The 19112-nt window shown below is 49.6% G+C and overlaps 1 protein-coding gene across 1 annotated transcript; it reads right to left on the reverse strand.

Moving 5' to 3' along the window:
- Positions 1 to 315: 315 nt before the first annotated feature.
- On the reverse strand, positions 316 to 5902 carry LOC100281559 (uncharacterized). Its single transcript, NM_001368027.1, has 7 exons — positions 4433 to 5902; positions 3540 to 3673; positions 2352 to 2595; positions 2050 to 2258; positions 1263 to 1312; positions 932 to 1052; positions 316 to 838 (listed from the first exon to the last, which is right to left on the reverse strand). Exons 1-7 carry the CDS (start codon positions 5724 to 5726, stop codon positions 593 to 595), a joined length of 2298 nt encoding a protein of 765 aa, NP_001354956.1. The 5' UTR covers positions 5727 to 5902; the 3' UTR covers positions 316 to 592.
- Between the last annotated feature and the right edge of the window lie 13210 nt (positions 5903 to 19112).

A 19112-nucleotide genomic window follows, 5' to 3' on the forward strand; every position in this document is an offset into this window, starting at 1 on the left:
CAAACTATACAAGTACTCTTTCCGTTCACGTGACTTAGTCGTTTTAGACTTGTCCTAAATCAAACTATTGAAATTTTGACGAACAATATTTATAAGATAAAATTATTTTAAACTAAAAAATATATATTATAGTAGTTCAACTCACGATGAATCTAGTAAGTTTTCTTTTATTTTGTAAAATCTTATAAAATATCTGATCAAAGCTAATATTAATTGACTTAGGACAAGTCTGAAACGATCTAAATCATGTGAACTGAGGAAGTAAGGGGTTTTTGCTAACCTTAGCTCAAAAAGTAAGGGGTTTGTTTCAAAGAATTTAGGCTGTAAGTCCCATTTTAACTACTGCTTGTGTGCTGCTCCATAAATGGCAGCACATATCTGTTGAGTGGACAAACGCTTAAGAGAACCTGAGTTTTACAGGTACCATAAACAACAGTTCTGAAAAAAGTAAGGTCCACATATATACAGTAGAGACTATACCAACGACCTCTCTTCCTCCCAAAAAAAAACCCCAGAAAACTAGAGGCAGAGTGATGGCGCATAGAGCTTCATAATCATCATTTGCATAGGAACCGAATCACTGCGCCTTTATCTAAGCCTGAGATTTGACGCTCAAGCCTAAGCTCTCGCTGCTCGCCCACCCATCCTGCACCTGCATGGAGTACTGCAGGTTCCAGAGCACGTCGTCGATGGAAGGTCGGTCGCTTGGGTCGCCAGTCGTGCACTTGAGGGCTATCTCGGCAACTGTGCTCAGTGAGTCCACTGCAAAAGTACCGTGTATCGCCGGGTCTGCCATGTCTTTCAGCCTGTCTGGGTCTTCAGTTAGCGCCTCACTTAGCTGCAAATTGTCACGATGAACAAAATTACAGTAGTGTTGATTGGAAGTACAGACTCATTGGTGTTCTCTGGAGAGATGGAGCTTGAGGTTAACCTGAGCTTTCAGGGACTCCAGTTGCCTTTGGGACTCTGTTGGTTTGCCTGTGATCACCTCCAGGAGAATTAGGCCAATCTGGTAGATGTCTTCCTTGTCACCTTGTGCCGCGTTCTGAGCACTGGAGAGCAGGGAGATTCAGGTTGGTTTATTCGACACAAGAAAATGAAAATTGTATCGCTAGTTCATTCTGGAAAATTATTGGTAACCTAACAAGTAACAACCAATCACTTGGCTCGTGTTTATTCATATACATAACAACCACTAGATAGTCCTAGTTAATTATGTGGAGATGCCTCTCTCTTTGCACAAGGTAACATGGACACCATACCTGCCAATATCATTGTCTTCATGGACAGCAAATGGGGTCTCTGAGAGAATCTGTGAGATTGGAGATGGACGACTGATGGTCAGTACAGTGCAAGCAGCGCATATAACATACAGTTCTCAACAAACTTCTGCACAATGAAAATTTGTTCCATTTGGAAAGCAAAAACTGAACCCAAGTGTCGCTTCTTCGCTTGGACTCTTTTACACAACAGAGTGTTGACAGCAGAGAACCTTCAGAAAAGGGGATGGCCTCACAATCCTTCGTGTTGCCTCTGTAACTCGACCTTTGAAACGACGGTTCATCTCTGCAAGGACTGCACCTTCAGCAGGGAGGTGTGGGACAGAATCTTATCTTGGGCGAATCTTTCGTCCTTTTTGGAGATCTATGGCCCTGATTCGTTGTACGATTGGTGGAGAAATTTGAGAAGTAGGTGCAACAAGCCTTCGAGAAGATCCTTTGATGGCCTTATCATTTATTTTTGGTGGAGCACTTGGTTAGAGAGGAACAATAGAATCTTTCATAGTCAGTTTAGATCAGCGGAGCAGGTCGCGCTAGTGGTCAAAGAGTTAGTTGGTTGTTTCCATGGCCCGGCTGGCTAGTAGGTCCGCTTAGTAGATTTGTTCAGGTGTTTGCTTCTAGTCTTGTAAGTTGTTTTGGTTTCTTGTAATTTCCTGTTAGTTCTACTCCTTCTAATATATTGGAGCGGCAAGTCTTTTGCCTCTCCCTTTCAAAAAAAAAAAGCTATCAGGCAAGCAAATGTAGAGCTTCACCAATCATCTTAACTCACCTTGCCGTTCTTGCTAGTTGATATCATTGGAAGACTGAAGTTGCTGATCTTAGACGTGAGGGTCTTGTCCAGCAGGATATGTTCTATGTTGAGATTGTTCTGTACGATCCCAGGAGCAGTCAGATTATGCAGAAACTGAACCCCTCTCGCAATGCCAATGGCAGCGCAAACCCGTTGGGGCCATTTGAGCATTTCACGCTTCCTCCACTCTGTAAAATCAGTAGAAACATAAGTTGGGAGTCGTGTAGATATATTCAGTTATATAACTATCCGCATGACATAGTTCACTGTAAGTACCATACCAGTAAGGTGACTTCTTAAAGATCCATTTGTCACGCATTCAGAAACGAGGTAGACCAAGCTCGCGATATTAGGATTCTCCTCATCACTGACAATGCAATGACCAATGATGCTGACCAAATGACGGTGCCGAAGTTTAGAAATAATCTCCATGTATTGGACAAGGCTCTGGGAGGAGTACTTCGGCTTCAGCCTCAAACATCTAACCAGTACTCGTGAACCATCTTGAAGCTGACCATTATAATCCTAGAAAAGCGAGGCACATATAAAAGAACCGAAGTTGGTCTTCACAATATTTCTAGCATAAAGCTGTACAGCTTGATGGCAAGGATGTGACAGAAGGATAAGGCCGACATGGCAACATTAATTGTTGATGGAAAATGGCAAAATATGCATAATTCACAGAATAAAATGGACAAAACAGCAATCAATCATTAGGGCTGCAAGCCTGGAGATACTTATGTCTAACCATAATAAATTAATAATAGATGCAACTGAATTGAGCCACAAGTTCACTTCGGCCCTGTTTAACACAGTTCCAAACAATTCCGGCATCTTGTTAAAGTGCACGAAGAGCTGGAGACCCACCAAACAGGGCCTTAGACACTGATAAATACTGCTAACTCCATCCAAAGATATAAGGGGTTCTGGCTATGCTCATGTCTAGGAGCATAGTCAGAGACTCAAAGTCCCTTATATTTTGGGACAAAGGTAGTAGTAACTATTTGAACAAATTTTAATTTGCTCCCATTTGGATACATGTTTGTACCGTTAATTAGAAATTGATAAACCTCCAAACACAAGCTTGAATAATACATCAATGATAGGTACTTTTAAATAACATCCCCAAAGCCCTTGATTATCAAATGTCTAAAGCAGCCAAAATGCAACACAATAGGACAATAATTGGCAGTATACAGTTGTACTCTGTCATGAGCATTGTTAGTACGGTGGACCATTAGCGAAGTTTGTAGCCTAGTATCCTAGCTGAAGTAAGCATTGTTCAAAAGAATTGGTGAAGATGAGCTAATTTAAATGTAAACTCACATGACCACCCGATCACACTACTCAAATAAAACATTCTGCAGAGTAAGTAGTACTTCATTTAAGATGGACAGTGGAACAATTATTTGTATATTCATTGCCCTTCCATGCCGCAGTCAAAGCTAAAGGAATCCATGGCTGCATACCTGTGCAAGAGGACTAGTCTTGATTAGGTTGGAGGAACTGAAATTGTCGGTTGCTTCTTGGAGCTCCTCCAGTGTACACACTCGGTAGGCTGGTACTTCCAGTGTATTCACCCTTGCAGCTTGTGATGCATGTCCTGTCAAATTGGAGACCATATTAGAATGGGGAATGAAAACTTGAAAAATATTAATATCACTAAATTAATTTGCTGTTAAAGCCATCGTTCCATCTTTTATTTTCTTTTCCTTTATTTGGTTGATTGACTTTGAAGCCTTTTACTTTCTCAAAGTCATCTCTGAAGTAAGGAATAAAGATCCATCATGCCATGTTTCAAAAGCTCAGGGTCTAAGGGGGTGTTTGGTTGCCCCTGCTAAAGTTTAGCACGGGTCACATCAAGCGTTTGACTTTCAAATAAGAGTATGAAATATAGACCCAACCAACTGGACTAGATTCGTCTCGTCTTTTAATCTTCGGCTGACAAATTAGTTTTATAATCCGACTATATTTAATACCCGGAACGGAGGTTCAAACATTCGATGTGATAGGGGCTAAAGTTTAGTTTGTGGTAACCAAACACCCCCTAAGTAAGATCCACATAGCACATCAAGCAAAGTTTCCCAAATCATTGACTAAAGCGAGTAGACTTTATTCACCAAATTTAAAACGAACGCATATGAAAATGGGAGAAAGCAACTGCATGTTCAAAGGAGCTAGCGGTTCATTTCTAGTAATTTTCCCATAACCTTGTGTCCGTGTGCTCCCTTTTCATTTTAAAATATACTACGTACTACTAGCTAAGAATCGCACTAAGAAGTAAGAAATGAATAATAACACAAGGGGAAAAAAGCTACTGGGACGATTGATTCAATCATGCAAACGGATTTTCTCTTCTTACTCTTATCAGCAGTAGTAATAATCTTCTGGGTTGCCTTAGCCGGAGCCTTCCATCCATCCGCCTTGTTGGTCGGTGTCGCCGCGGGCGACTTCGGCAGGATGGTCGCCTCCGGACGCTGCCTCCTCGCCCTCCTCAGGACCACCACCATGGCCAGCGCAATCAGCAATGCGGCACCAACGACGCTGCCGGCAATCGCAAGAACCATCCCGATCTCGCGGCCCTTCCCCGTCCCCTGCCCTCCTCCTCCGTTGCCCTGCGGCGGCGGCAGCACGGCGGCCAGCGCGCCGGGGTTGCAGTACGAGCTGGCCCGCTGCTGCTTGGCGTCGGCGAAGCAGTTACCCGCGACGAGGACCGTGCGCGCCGAGGAATTGCCCCGCATGCACGGCGGGCGCGCCCCAGTGAGCAGGTTCGCCGAGACGTCCACGAACGCCAGCGCCTCCGCGCAAGCCGTGGTGGCGGGAAGCTGGCCCGCCAGCCGGTTGCGGGAGAGGTTGATGTACCGCAGCGCCGGGAGCGCGAAGACGGAGGAGGGGATCCAACCCTGCAGCTGGTTCCCGGACACGTCGAAGTACTGGAGCAGGCCCAGCGAGCTCACCCCCGCCGGGATACCCCCGGTGAAGTTGTTGTCGTCCAGGACCAGCCGCGCGACCGACCTCCCCACGTCCGGGAACGCCGGGCCGAGCCGGTTGTGCGACAGGTCGAGCTCCTCCAGGAACTGGAGCCCGGACAGGGACGGCACGGTGCCGTTGAGCCAGTTCCAGGACAGCACGAGGCTCTGCAGCGAGTAGAGCCGGGCGAGGCCATCGGGGACGGCGCCGTAGAAGTAGTTGGAGCTGAGGTTGAGCTGCTGCAGCGCCTGGAGCCGGCGGAGCTTGGCGCCCGGGAGCGGGCCCCAGGCGCCGAGGCCGACGAGCGAGAGGCGCGCGAGCGCCGGGAGCCTGGTGAGCGTGGTGAACAGCGCCTCGGAGGAGAAGCTGGCCGGCAGCGCGGCGCGCCAGGCCGCGTCCGGGTCGCGGTCGCCCAGGACGGAGAGCGCCGTGACCTGGCCGCCCTCGCAGGCGACGGCGAGGGCCGGCGCGGGCGGCAGCGCGCAGGGGTCCGGCGCCCCGCGCAGCGGCTCGAGCGCCGGCGGGTAGAACAGCAGGCGGCGCACCCGGAGGAGCGCCTTGGCCTGCGACGACGCCAGCGGCTGCGCGGCAATGCTGCTGGCGCAGACGAGCAGCAGGAGGAGGGGCAGGGCGGCGGCGGCGGCGGTGGCGTTGGGCGGAGGGGAAGGGGAAGGGGAGAGAGGCATCGTACGTGGCGTGGGTCTGAGGAAGAGTTTGTCGCGGCTGTGGACAGGGGTGGACGGCGACGTGGAACGAACGAACCTAGAGACGGGGGGAGAGGGAGGCGTGGGAAGCAGCAGGCGGAGTGGAGGAGGTCGCCATGGATGACCGAGCGAGCGGCGCGAGTAGTGGTGGTTTCCAGCCGAACTTGCAGTGGGGACAGTCGCACTAACGCTTGCAGTGCAGCAGCCTTGCACTGTTTGGTTTGTCTCTGTCCCCCCACGCCTCCGTATAGGGCTCTCTGACGCGTGGGTGGGGCCGTCTGCTCGGTTGGGATACCGGTGGCAGTGGCGCAGTGGGCTGGGCCCACGGAAGAAGTGGCGTCGGGAAATGGATGGGCCTGCGTGAACGCGTAGTAGGGTACCCTCGGCGCAGATCCCATCTGGCCTGACAGCAGAAACGAAGGGAGGGGCGTGGGCGTTTCGCTGGTGTGTGGGTCCCAGGTGGTAGTCCGATCCCACATGTCAGGGCCAGGTGGCTGCTGTATTTATTGAGTGTCCGGGCCTCAGTGTGGTCTGCGCGGTGATGTTGATGATACTAGTAGTCAAAAAACGATGATGCGTTGGCGACACTAGCGGTGCGGAGGGCCGAAGCCCGAAGCATGCACCCGCGTATCGTGGCGGCTCATGCGACCGACGACTCACGACCTGGCCCGCGCGCAGTCATGGGCCACTGCACTGGATGGAAATGGAATGCCAGCGGAGCCACCACCGGCAATGCGACCCACACACACACACACATGGGCACGGCTCGTCGCACAGTCCACTCATCGGCTCCGCTCGGCTCGGCGCGGCATGCAGCCTAAACTTCCACGCTACTGGGCACTGGCGCACGCACGCACGCCTCTCCTCTCATGCTTGGAACTTGGACTTGGGTGGATTGCTATTGCTAATGCTTCGCTTTTCCTCGTCACCTTTGCCGAAAAGCCAAGCTGCGTGCCGCATCGCCATGCCTGCCCATGCATGCGCGGCCGACGGGGTCAAAGTCAGACGGATCATACTACTGGCCACCGTTACTTCGGCTTTTGATTTGGTTCCTTCTGGCGAGCACTGGCACGATTTGGCAGCAACCGGCCGGGCTCGGCGACGACTTGCAAGTTGCAACTTGCAACCGGCTGTTGTACGGGCGACGACAGAGTCTTTGAGTGGATTTGGTGAGGGGCGCATGTGTTAGTTGTGCGGTGCCAACCTGCCAGGGGGGATGGCGAAAGCCAACAAAAGATCCTATCCAACTCCAAAAGATTACTATCTATTTGGACCAGTTACCTAGCTGTTAATAATCATAGCTAGTTCATACACTACAGAGTATTAGCTACTATTGTTCACTAAGTTTTGCTTTTGAATGAGCTCATTTTTTTTTATTTCTAATGTTCTAAATTACAGATTTAGAACTCTTGAATAACCTCGGATGTTGATACGATGCGCGTACTGTATTGAAGTTTTAGTTTTGAGCGAGATCTATGACTTGGTAGTTCAAAGAATTGTTATTCGGGTTTAAGGATTCAAATTTCTGAAATTTCCATATATATATATATATATATATATATATATATATATATATATATATATATATATATATATATATATATATATATATATATATATATATATATATATATATATATTTCCATAAAAGTCTCTACATTAAACAAATATGTTGACATCATAAGTGTAATATATAAAAGAAATAGTGCATAAAACCGTAACGGATAGAGCTTCTGACAAAGGCTCTCGGCGTCACGGGACATGGCGAGGGAGGCAAGGCGCAGGAGGAACTCTAGACGCAGCGTAGAACAGGGAAGTCGAGGCTCCGATGAGGTTCGATACCGGCAACGGCAACAGGACGCTTCTCGCGCGAGCAGATAGGTCTCCGGCGAGCTCCGGTACGGGACAATGCATGCATCATGACGGAGGAGCAGAGCCTCCGTGCAGGACGGAGTCACGACGCGGGCGAAGGCACAGAGCCAATGATGTTCGCCGACGCAACGCACACAGCTGGGCGGGAAGTGGAGAGCTAACCGAGAGGTTGTAGGGCGTGGCAACGACGAGTAGACCCACGAGGCGGAACACGGAGGTGAGGACAGGGAACGATCCAACTGAGCTCTCGAGCGAGCGACGGCCAGCTGCACAGCGATAGCAGCACACGCGCGATTACTAGCAGGCTTTAGGGGCTTTAGGGCATGTACAATGTTGTTTAATGTAGAGACTTTTGAGGTGTCTAAAGAAGATTTTTGCAAAAAAAATCGTGAACCCAAGTAGTAACAGACGTCTCACTTCACGTTGTACGAATTTGTCGTCTGTTCTATCGATTCGATGCTATATAAGCGCATTTACTTGTATTTATTAGTGGACTATATTTATATATACTCTATTGTATAATAGAGTCTCTTAGTACTCTCTTATACTTAAACAACCGTTTTAGTGTCTCTCCACTATATATGCCCGAGAGAGGTGAGAGATTAGTGCCACTATACATGCCCTTAGGGGCGTCTTCAATTGCTTGCTATTTCACTAGCTAGATTTACTCACTTGTTTACATGAATAGAAAATATGGGAAAAACGAGAATAGCTAGCGACGAGTAAATAGATATAAGACTGGCTCCAACAAGGTCCCCTAAAGGGTTCTCTACCCTAAATATAGAGGACCAAACGGTCCTCTACGCTCTCCAGCAACGTCCTCTAAACGGTCCTTTAAATTTAGAGGACGCTGCTGGATTCTCTATATATAGAGTTTCTCTAAACGATCCTCTATTCATTTGACTACTTTAAATAACCGGTTTAGCAAAACTAAAATATGTACAATATATTTGAGAGTATGATAAATACGTATGTAAAAAAATAAAATTTAAAAAATGTTTTTAATATGGGTATTTGAGTATAGAGGACGTTGTTGGAGAGAAATGAGATATAGAGGATGAAATCTTTTAGAGAAGACTGTAAAGGACAGATATAGAGGATGAATATAGAGGACGTTGCTGGAGACAGCCTAACATTTCGCGTATTTTAAGAAACTGAATGTATTACGTTTAGGATCAAGTACTAGTGATGAGATAAATTACTATTTTTATTTTTCTCCTGGGTCCACTTCACACGCCCTTAGGGCATGTACAGTGGAGAGACACCAAAACGGTTCTCCAAGCAAAGGAGACAACTAAGAGACTCTATTGTACAATGAAGTGTCTATAAACGTAGTCTATTAATAAATACAGAATTAAATGTATTTGTATAGCATCAGATCTGTCACACCCGGTTTTAGAAGGCAAACCGAATGCGAACTATGTACGTGCCAGGATCAGAACTCACGTACACAGCGATTACATAAATAAACATCATCACACAATGCTCGAATAATAACATAAAAGAGTACTTATTACATCATAGAGTCATAGACATCCACATAGTCATTGTCTCAACAAGTAAATCAAAGTGCTAAACGAAACGCAGTAAAGATAAGGCCTCCACAGGCAGCTGACTGGGGGTTGCCGCCAACCCACACCTAGAATTCATCGTAGTCTTGAAACTCCTGGAAGTCTCCTTCCACGGCTTCGCCTTCTCCTGAGCAGTGATTACAATGCGGACAACCTGGTGTTTTGTGGTAAAGCAAGGATGAGTACACATCAACGTACTCAGCAAATGTCCCGTTTGGCTGAGGTGGACTAGCTTTATGTGGGGTTAGGCTCAAGCAGTTGCTTTTAGTTGGTCAAGTATTTATCATTAGTAGAAGCCAGATTTTAGCATTAACCAATCCCGTAAACCATTTCCTCATCGAGGAACATCATCATCATAGTCGAATCAAAACCATATCATAACCATTGTATCTCGAACCATCTGTATCTCTAATCAAAGAGGATCCCAAGGCTGCTCTTAACCGTGAGCACGGCTGATATACCAGTTTCACTACCCTCTGCAGAGGTTGCACACTTTACCCATGAGTCATGATTCCCTTTCTACCCGGGGAGAGCTAATCCCCATTGACCACTACCTAGGTGGTCCGGCAGGGCATCACTACGTAGCTTTTACAAAGATTCCCTAGAGATCATAGCTGCCCGTTAGGTTTCTCCAGTTTGATAAACACAGTACCCCTCCCCGCAGGAGAGTGACTAACAAAGAGCAAAACGAAAGAACCTCGGCACTCAGCCTCGGCAGAGCAAGCACTGTGCCTGGACCCCATTGACGGCACGACGGCTAAGCAACTACACCTCTAGTTCATCTAATTAATCAGCTAAGGGCATCCCATTTCACCCTCATGGTTGTACTGTTATCCCGGGTGGTCTCTCAACGAACAAGTCCTTACGGAGAGGTACTCAGGAAACAGCCTGAGCCCCCTAGAGTATCACAAGATCATCAACATCATCAGGATAACAGTATCATAAATAGTCACATCATGTTCATTGATTAAGTTAAGGCAAAAGCAGAGTGCTAACCATAACAACCCAATAGGTCATCAAGGACAAAGTAAAGTGTAAAGCTAGTCAATCCTTAGGTTTGAAGTAAGTAGTGCGGGGTAGTAAGTTATAAATGAATAGGACATAATGGGACAGAGGACACTTGCCTTCACCAAACTGCTGATCAGGGACTTCCTCTGCAACTGCCTCGGGAAACACAGACTGCTCGGTGTCTACGCAAAGCAATCATTCACACTATGCACTTGGGAAAGTAACAAACAAAAACAATATACCAAACGTATGCAGCAGAGAGGGGTCACAAATTCATAACAGAAAAGGGATAGGCACTCTAAAGTTCCCTAGGTCTGGGGGTAGAGGGTTACACAAAGTGATTCACTAACCACTAATCAGGCCTAAGTTGGTGGTGGGATTAAATAATTAACTGGTTTGAGTTTCTAAACTTAAGTGTTTAAGTCCACAAACATAAGTAATCCAACTATTATTAAAGACTACTCATTTCCAATTATCTTAAATAAGGTTTCAATAGTCTTAATCCTATCCTAGTGATTAGCTATTAATTAATACATGGAAACAGCAGAGAAACATTGCATAAACAGATAGATAATAATATTATGAACATTTTGCAATTTGAAGCACCTAATTTGGAGTTCATATGACAAAGTTATGAATTTTACAAGTTTAGGGGTTAAAATTATACCCTAAGGACTTATTTTTAATTAAATAAAAGGGCCAGGGACTTAACTGCGAGAAACCAGGGACGGCGGGCGCAATTTCCAGAAAACAGAGGGGCTCTTTAAGAAAACGCGTGGGCGAAGGGGTATCGAGCGCCTACAGCCGTCAGATCTAAAGCGAACGGCCAGGATTAGATCCTGCGGGCGGGCGCGCGGGCGCGCGGCGGCGGGAGCGGCTGACAGGCGGGGCCGGGCGGACAGCGCGGGCGCGCGGGCGACTGGCAAGCGGGGCCGGGCGGATAGCGCGGGCGCGCGGGCGAGCTGACAGGTGGGGCCTAGCGGGCAGAGAGACGGGGTGAGGGGGCAGTGGGCCTGGGCCGCTGGATCTCCGGCGGACGGCCAGGATTGGGTTTGGCCTGATTAAAACGAGGCCGCCCGATCTGGGATGGACGGTGGGGATCGGGTGGCCGGCCTGGGCTTCCCCTACGGCTAGCTGGGGCGGCGGCGCCCGTCCCCGCGGCGGAGGGCTCGCCGGAGACGAGGGGCGCGGGCGACTGGCGGGGCTTTGGGGCAATCCGAGCGGTCAGGGAGGTCGGGAAGGGCACGGGGACTTCATTGGTGGGGTCTGGGTCGGGGCAGAGGCACCGGAGGGGGGCGATTCACGGCGGGGCGGCTCGGCGGCGGGGTTTCTCTACTCCGGCGAGCAATCACATGCAACAGAGAGCAAGACAAAGGGCAATAGGGGCGGGAGAGGTCCGTTACCTCAAGGCGGGCTCCGGGGACTCCTTGGCGGCGACGGGGACGCGACGGAGACTCGGGTCGGCGGTGGCGGCTGCACGGCGGACGACGGGTGAGCGCGGGCAGAGGGAAATAGGGAGGGGGAGAGGGAATTGGGGCGCGTTCCGGGTTGCGGACGCCAGAGCGGAGCTCACCGGGGCTACGGGCGCGGCGGAGCTCCACCGGCGACGAGGAACCGAGCTCGGGACGGCGGGGGTTATGGCGGCGGTGCTCTGCGTGCGCGCAGCGAGGGGGAGAGAGGGTCTACTGAGCGCAAATGGGGGGAGGGGGTGAGGGCGAGTGGGGTTCGGGGCTCAAGTGGCCAGGGGCGAGGTGGGGCGAGTCCCACGCGCGACGTGGGCGCGGAGACCGCGGGCGCGAGCAGCTCGGGCGGCGGTTACGCGAGGAAGACGGGGCTGACACCCCGGGCCCGCGAGCAGAGAGAGAGCGAGGGAGCGAGCGCGCGCGGGGAAAGCGGGCGCCGACAGGTGGGGCCGGGCGAGCAGAGAGAGAAGGGGAGGGTGCGAGGAAGGCGGCCGCGCCGACAGGCCGGGCCCGCTGCGCAGAGAGAGGAGGGGAGGGAGGCGCGCGCGCGAGAGATGGGCCGGCTGGGCCGAAAGGCCGAGGGGGCGGCTGGGTTGGGCCTCTTTGCCCTTTTTCTTTTATTCTGAATTGTTTCTCCCTTTTCTTTTATTTATTCTATTTGATTCAAATTCAAATGAGCCCCAAATTCAAATTAGACCTTTTGAGAATTATGCAACAAACAAAAGTGAAATCTAGGGTTCAACATGATGCAACAATTCATACTCCACTAGGGTTTAACATAATAGACTATAATTACAAGTAAAATAAGCACTTAGCTCCTATAGAAATGAGAGAGAAAAGAATTAGGAAGGATGAGAAAAGGAAGTAACACCTGAATTTGTGAATATGAGCAAAGAAATTTTATACCCCCAAATTCAGGGTGTTATAAACCTATCCCCCTTAAAAGAATCTCGCCCCGAGATTCAAGGTTGGTCAGCAAAGAGTTCAGGGTATTTGGCCTTCAGATCATCTTCTCGTTCCCAGGTTGCTTCTTCCTCAGAGTGGTGACCCCATCTGACTTTGCACATTCTGATGGTATTCCTCCGGGTGACTCTGTCTGCAAACTCCAGAATCTGCGTTGGCTTCTCTATGTATGTCAGATCCTCCTGGACTTCCAAGCCCTCCACTGGCAACTGTTCTTCTGGCACTCGCAGACACTTCTTCAATTGCGACACATGGAACACATTGTGCACTGCTGACAAACTCTCTGGTAGGTCGAGCTGGTAGGCCACTTCTCCACGCTTTGCTTGAATCTGATATGGTCCAACGTACCGGGGTGCTAACTTGCCTTTGACTCCGAACCTTCTGACTCCTCGGATAGGTGACACCTTCAGATAGACGTAGTCTCCCACTTCAAAACTCAGTTCTCTTCTCCTTCGGTCCGCATAGCTTCGCTGTCTTGACTGGGCTGTCTTCAGATTCTCCCGAACCATTTTGATATTCTCTTCGGCTTCAAGCAAGATGTCGGGGCCAAACACCTGTCTCTCTCCAGGCTGGTCCCAGTGCAGCGGAGTCCTACAACTCCGTCCGTAGAGTGCCTGAAACGGTGACATCTTCAAGCTGGCCTGGTAACTATTGTTGTAAGAGAATTCTGCATAAGGTAACCTTTTGTCCCATCCTGACTTGTCTTGCAACGCACAGGCTCTCAACATATCTTCAAGGATCTGGTTAGTTCTTTCAGTCTGACCGTCTGTCTGCGGGTGATAAGCTGAGCTGAAGTTCAAATGTGTGCCCAAAGCTTCTTGTAGCTGCTGCCAAAAATGAGAGGTGAACTGCGTTCCTCGATCTGACACTATCTTCTTCGGCACACCATGGAGGCAGACTATCCGTGACATGTATAACTCAGCTAACGTTGCTCCGGTGTATGTTGTCTTCACAGGTATGAAATGGGCCACCTTTGTTAAGCGGTCCACAACCACCCAGATGGAATCATAACCGGCCCGGGTACGAGGTAGGCCAACTATAAAATCCATCCCGATCTCATCCCACTTCCACTGAGGAATCCGCAATGGCTGCAACAGTCCGGCGGGCCTCTGATGCTCTGCTTTGGTTCTCTGACAGCTATCACAGATGGCGACATATTCTGCGATCTCTCTTTTCATACCATACCACCAAAACCTTCTTTTTAAATCCTGGTACATCTTCTCACTTCCAGGGTGTATGGAGTAGGCTGTCTCATGAGCTTCCTTGAGGATCAGTTCCCGAATAGGTTTGAGGTCGGGAACACACAATCGGTCCTTGAACCAGATTACCCCTTCTTCATCCTTTCGAAAGTCTTTGCCTCTTCCTTCTAGGATCAGCTGCCGGATCTTGTTGATGTTTTCATCGTCATTCTGCCCTTCTTTGATCTCCCGCTCTAGGGTGGGCTCTAATTCCACTGTCACTCCTTGCGTACTGTTCAGGAAACCGAGACTCAGTCTGTCAAATTCCTTGGCTAACTCATATGGCATTGGGTACGAGGCCAACATATTAACTTGACTTTTCCTGCTCAGAGCATCTGCAACAACATTGGCTTTGCCCGGATGGTAATGTATCTCCAACTCATAGTCTTTGATCAGTTCCAACCATCTTCGCTGCCTCATGTTTAACTCTGACTGGGTGAATATGTACTTCAGACTCTTATGATCTGTGTAGATATCACACTTCTGCCCATACAGGTAATGTCTCCAGGTCTTTAAAGCATGAACCACTGCTGCCAATTCCAGGTCGTGTGTGGGGTAATTCTTCTCATGGGTCTTCAGCTGTCGAGACGAGTACGCTACAACTCTCCCTTCTTGCATTAGCACACATCCCAATCCGGTGTACGAAGCGTCGCAATACACTGAGAATGACTTGTGAACATCAGGCAGGACTAACACAGGAGCTGTAGTCAATCTATTCTTCAGTTCTTCAAATGCTTCATGACACTTTTGAGTCCACTTAAACTCAACTTTCTTCGCTAGTAACGCTGTCATTGGTCTAGCAATCTTTGAGAAGCCTTCAATGAAACGCCTATAATATCCGGCCATTCCAATAAAGCTCTTGATCCCACGAACGTCCTTCGGTGCTTTCCAGTTCAGGATATCTGCTACCTTCTTTGGATCCACTGCTAACCCATCTTGGTTTATGATGTGACCCAGAAATAAGACTTCACGAATCCAGAACTCGCATTTGCCCAGCTTGGCATACAACTGATGCTCTCGAAGTCTTTGCAATACCATCTTCAAATGCTCTACATGATCTTCCTCACTTTGAGAGTATATGAGAATATCATCGATGAACACTACCACAAACTTGTCTAGATAGTCCATGAACACACTGTTCATCAGGTACATGAAGAAGGCGGGTGCATTTGTCAAACCAAAGGACATAACTGTGAACTCATATAACCCATACTTGGTGATGAATGCCGTCTTCGGTATATCCGAGGGTCGGATTCTGAGTTGATGATAACCTGACCTCAGATCTATCTTCGAGAATACGCTGGCACCTCTGAGCTGGTCAAACAGATCTTCTATCCTTGGCAGGGGGTACTTGTTCTTGACAGTGACTTCATTCAAGGCTCTGTAGTCTGTGCACATCCTTTTGGTACCATCCTTCTTCTCTACAAACAACACTGGAGCGGCCCAAGGCGAGGTACTTGGTCTGATGTAACCCTTCTCTAGCATCTCATCTATCTGCTTCTTGAGTTCCACCAATTCTGGTCCAGACACTCGGTAGGCTCTCTTGGAAATGGGGGCGGTACCAGGGATAAGCTCTATGGCAAACTCGACTTTCCTTTCGGGTGGCATGCCCGTTAGCTCCTCGGGAAACACATCCGGAAAGTCCGACACAACCTTGATAGCCTCGAGCGGGTTGGGCTCCTTACTATCAACTGAAATCTGATGACAGACTCCTTCTTCTGACTTAGGCATCCTTAGCTCGGCCACTACCTCTTCTCCTGACGGGGACTTCAATGTTATGGTCCTCTTGTCACAACTAACGTTTGCTTCATACTTCATCAACCAGTTCATCCCTAGAATGACATCTATCCCAGGGGTGCCTATTACTATTAAGTCACTGGGGAATCCTATCCCCCTTATTTCCACCATTATGTTTGAACATATTTTATCTGTTTGCACCCTGCCACCAACCGAATTAATCCTCATGGGTGGCATCATTGCCTCTACTGAGATGTTATGCAATTCTACCCATGTTGCAGTGACAAATGAATGAGTTGCACCAGTATCAAATAGCACTTTCGCGGGATGAGATTCGACTGAGAACATACCTACTGCCACATCTGGTGCATCCTGGATTGCTTCGGCCTCCAAGTGGTTCACCTTTCCACGGTTGTACGCTTGGTTACGATTGCCTGCTGCCGGCTGCAGTACACCTTGCCTTGCTGGAGCATTGGGGTTGGTCTGCTGCTGAGCCGTCTTCTTTGGGCACTGCATCGCCCAGTGGCCTTGATCTCCACAGTGGAAACATCCTCTGCCTCCTCCTTGTGCTGGGGCTGCTTGGTTGCTCTGATTCGCTGCTGGGGCAGGAAGGCGAGGTGCCTGGTTGTTCTGCTTCTGATACTGATTACCTCCCTGCTGGTTGTGCTGACGATACTGCTGCTGCTGCTGCGGGTACTGTCTCTGAAACTGCTGCTGATGCGGACGTTGATTCTGATTCTGATATCCCTGTGGGTGACCAGGTCTGCCTTGCTGAGATGAACCGCCTGAGAAACGTGGACGGCTGATGCCTCCGGACTGGGGTCCACTCATCTTGCGCTTCCGATCTTCCATGTCCTTACGCTTCTTCTCAGTCATGACTGCCCTATCGATCAGGTGCTGGAAGGTGGGGAAGGTGTGATTCATCAACTGGTAATGCAGGGGATCCACCAAACCTCTCATGAACCTGTACTGCCTCTTGGCATCAGTGTTGACATCCTCGGGTGCATAACGAGACAGCTGCAGAAACTTGTCTCTGTACTCACTAACAGACATGGGTCCCTGCTTCAGAGCCAGAAACTCCTCCTTCTTCACGATCATCAGTCCCTCTGGCACATGGTACCGACGGAAACTCTCGCTGAATTCCTCCCAAGTGATGGCTTCGGGGTTAGCATGGGTGGCGAGGTAGGACTCCCACCAGGACTGGGCTGCTCCCCTCAGCTGGCGGGGACCATACAGAACCTTCTCTCTGTCGTCGCACTGGGCGGTGCGCAGTTCCCTCTCCACTGCGCGCAACCAGTCTTCTGCATCCATGGGGTCAGCAGAATGGGCGAAGGTAGGAGGGTGCCCTCTCATGAACTCACCACGCTTATCTCGTGGCATCTGGGGCATCTGCACTTGCAACTGGGGTTGGGGCTGCTGTTGAGCCTGCTGCATGGCTGCCAGAGTCTGCCCAATGGCCTGCACTGCCTGGGTCTGCATCAAGAACATCTGCTCCACTGACATCGGGGGTGGTGGGGGAGGCTGCCTCTGATTTTCCTCCTGCTGGTCATGCTGCTCCAGCTGAGCACGCCTGTTGCATCGGCGCCTGTTGTCAGACATCTGTGGAAGACATTCATACATCAGCATCGATCTCACAATCTTTCAGCATAAGAAAAGAGAATACAGAATTCTTCGTGACACTGAGCGAACAAAAGAGCCTCACTGATCCTCATTCATGATTCAACACAGCTTCTCAGATAAGAAAGGGAAGTAAGAGTAAATGGCTTCCCAACTAAACAACGGACTTCATTAATATTACTAGCTAAGCCAAACTGCAGGGGAAACCCACATGTTGGCTACAGTCATTACAAAGATCCAAATCCAGTACAAGTTCATCATAACAAGCATGCAGGCGACTGATAAGCAAACTAAACTAAATGGAAGCAACTGATAAGCAAACTAAACTGACTACCTAAGACTGAGACATCTGACTTAAGAATTATTACAAACTCCGACGCTAACGATCTAAGGATCCAGATCTATCCTGGTCTTACAGACAGGGGAACCATAAGTGTGGTGACCACGTGGCGGGGAGCGGTATGGGTGCTGAGTCCCAACAGGAGCGGGAGAACCACCCTCCTGGTGATGGCGCTCTGCCAACTCAGCACGCAACTCTGCAATCTCCGTTCGAGCCCTGCTTAGCTCGTCCAGAGAGTGATCCAGCTCCGTGTTAAGCACTGCGACTAGGTTGACTGTGCTGCTCAACCTAGGGTTAGCCTCACCAACAGGTGAAACAACCACACTCTCGGTGCTGCCAGTAGGGCGGCGGGGGTAGTACCGAAGGTTAAGACCGTCGGCCACGCCACCGAACAAAGAACAGTACTGAGAGAGTGCACGCCGTGCTGCATCCTGCATAGCCGCCTCTGCAGTGTCCCTCTCGGAGATAGAGTAGTGCTCCGAAACGGCCTCCGCACCCCGGAGGTCATCCTCCGGACGGCGAACTAGGCAGGTAGCCTCCCAGCGGTCCGGGTACCTCCCGCGACTGTGCTGGTAGACTACACAACGATACTCGATCGACCAGGTGTGCCGGTCGAAAGCCTGGCGCAGCAAGGTGTCGAGTGTGTCGTGGAAGTGACAACCGCGAGCGGCGTCACGGGTGATGGGTCAGGCAACCCATCCTTCCGCCTCCTGCGGCTCAGAAGACTCCGTGCTGTGGGCTGAGTCGTCGTCGGGGTCTCCTCCAGTAGCTCCTCCAACAGCTCCTCCAACAGCCGGGACGTCCCGCGGTGGAACAAGGGGCGCCTCCAGCTGGGCAACAGAGAAACGGGGCCTCACGGTCTCCATCTCCTGCTGGGGTGAGGAGGAAGAGCCCTGCTGCTCTCCGTGCTGGCGCCGGCGTTCCTGCTCCTCACGCAGGCGGTGGTGCAGCCTCTCCAGGTGACTCGACTGTCCGGACACGGTGCGGTGCAGAGGACGCTCCGCAAGTCGAGACGGCAGGAAAGGAATCACCGACTTACGTGCAGTGTGTCTAAGACGAGCCATCTACAAAAGACACCGTAAGCATAAGAGTAAGAGCAGAACTAATATGACAAGTGAATAAACCAAAGACGGAATAAGATAAAAATTTTAACAAGGTATTGTATAGATATATAATAAAATATAGGGTTGGTCGAGGTGACCGACTTTTTGAAGTAACATCAGATGTCAAGGTGAGGGGAAGGGTCAATAGTCCTTAGTACGACCAGTGCTACTCTAGGTCAGCGGTCCTACAGTCAGCATGGTTCTGATACCACTTATGTCACACCCGGTTTTAGAAGGCAAACCGAATGCGAACTATGTACGTGCCAGGATCAGAACTCACGTACACAGCGATTACATAAATGAACATCATCACACAATGCTCGAATAATAACATAAAAGAGTACTTATTACATCATAGAGTCATAGACATCCACATAGTCATTGTCTCAACAAGTAAATCAAAGTGCTAAACGAAACGCAGTAAAGATAAGGCCTCCACAGGCAGCTGACTGGGGG

The sequence above is a fragment of the Zea mays genome, chromosome 9 (genome assembly GCF_902167145.1).
Source record: "Zea mays cultivar B73 chromosome 9, Zm-B73-REFERENCE-NAM-5.0, whole genome shotgun sequence".
Taxonomy (NCBI): domain Eukaryota; kingdom Viridiplantae; phylum Streptophyta; class Magnoliopsida; order Poales; family Poaceae; genus Zea; species Zea mays.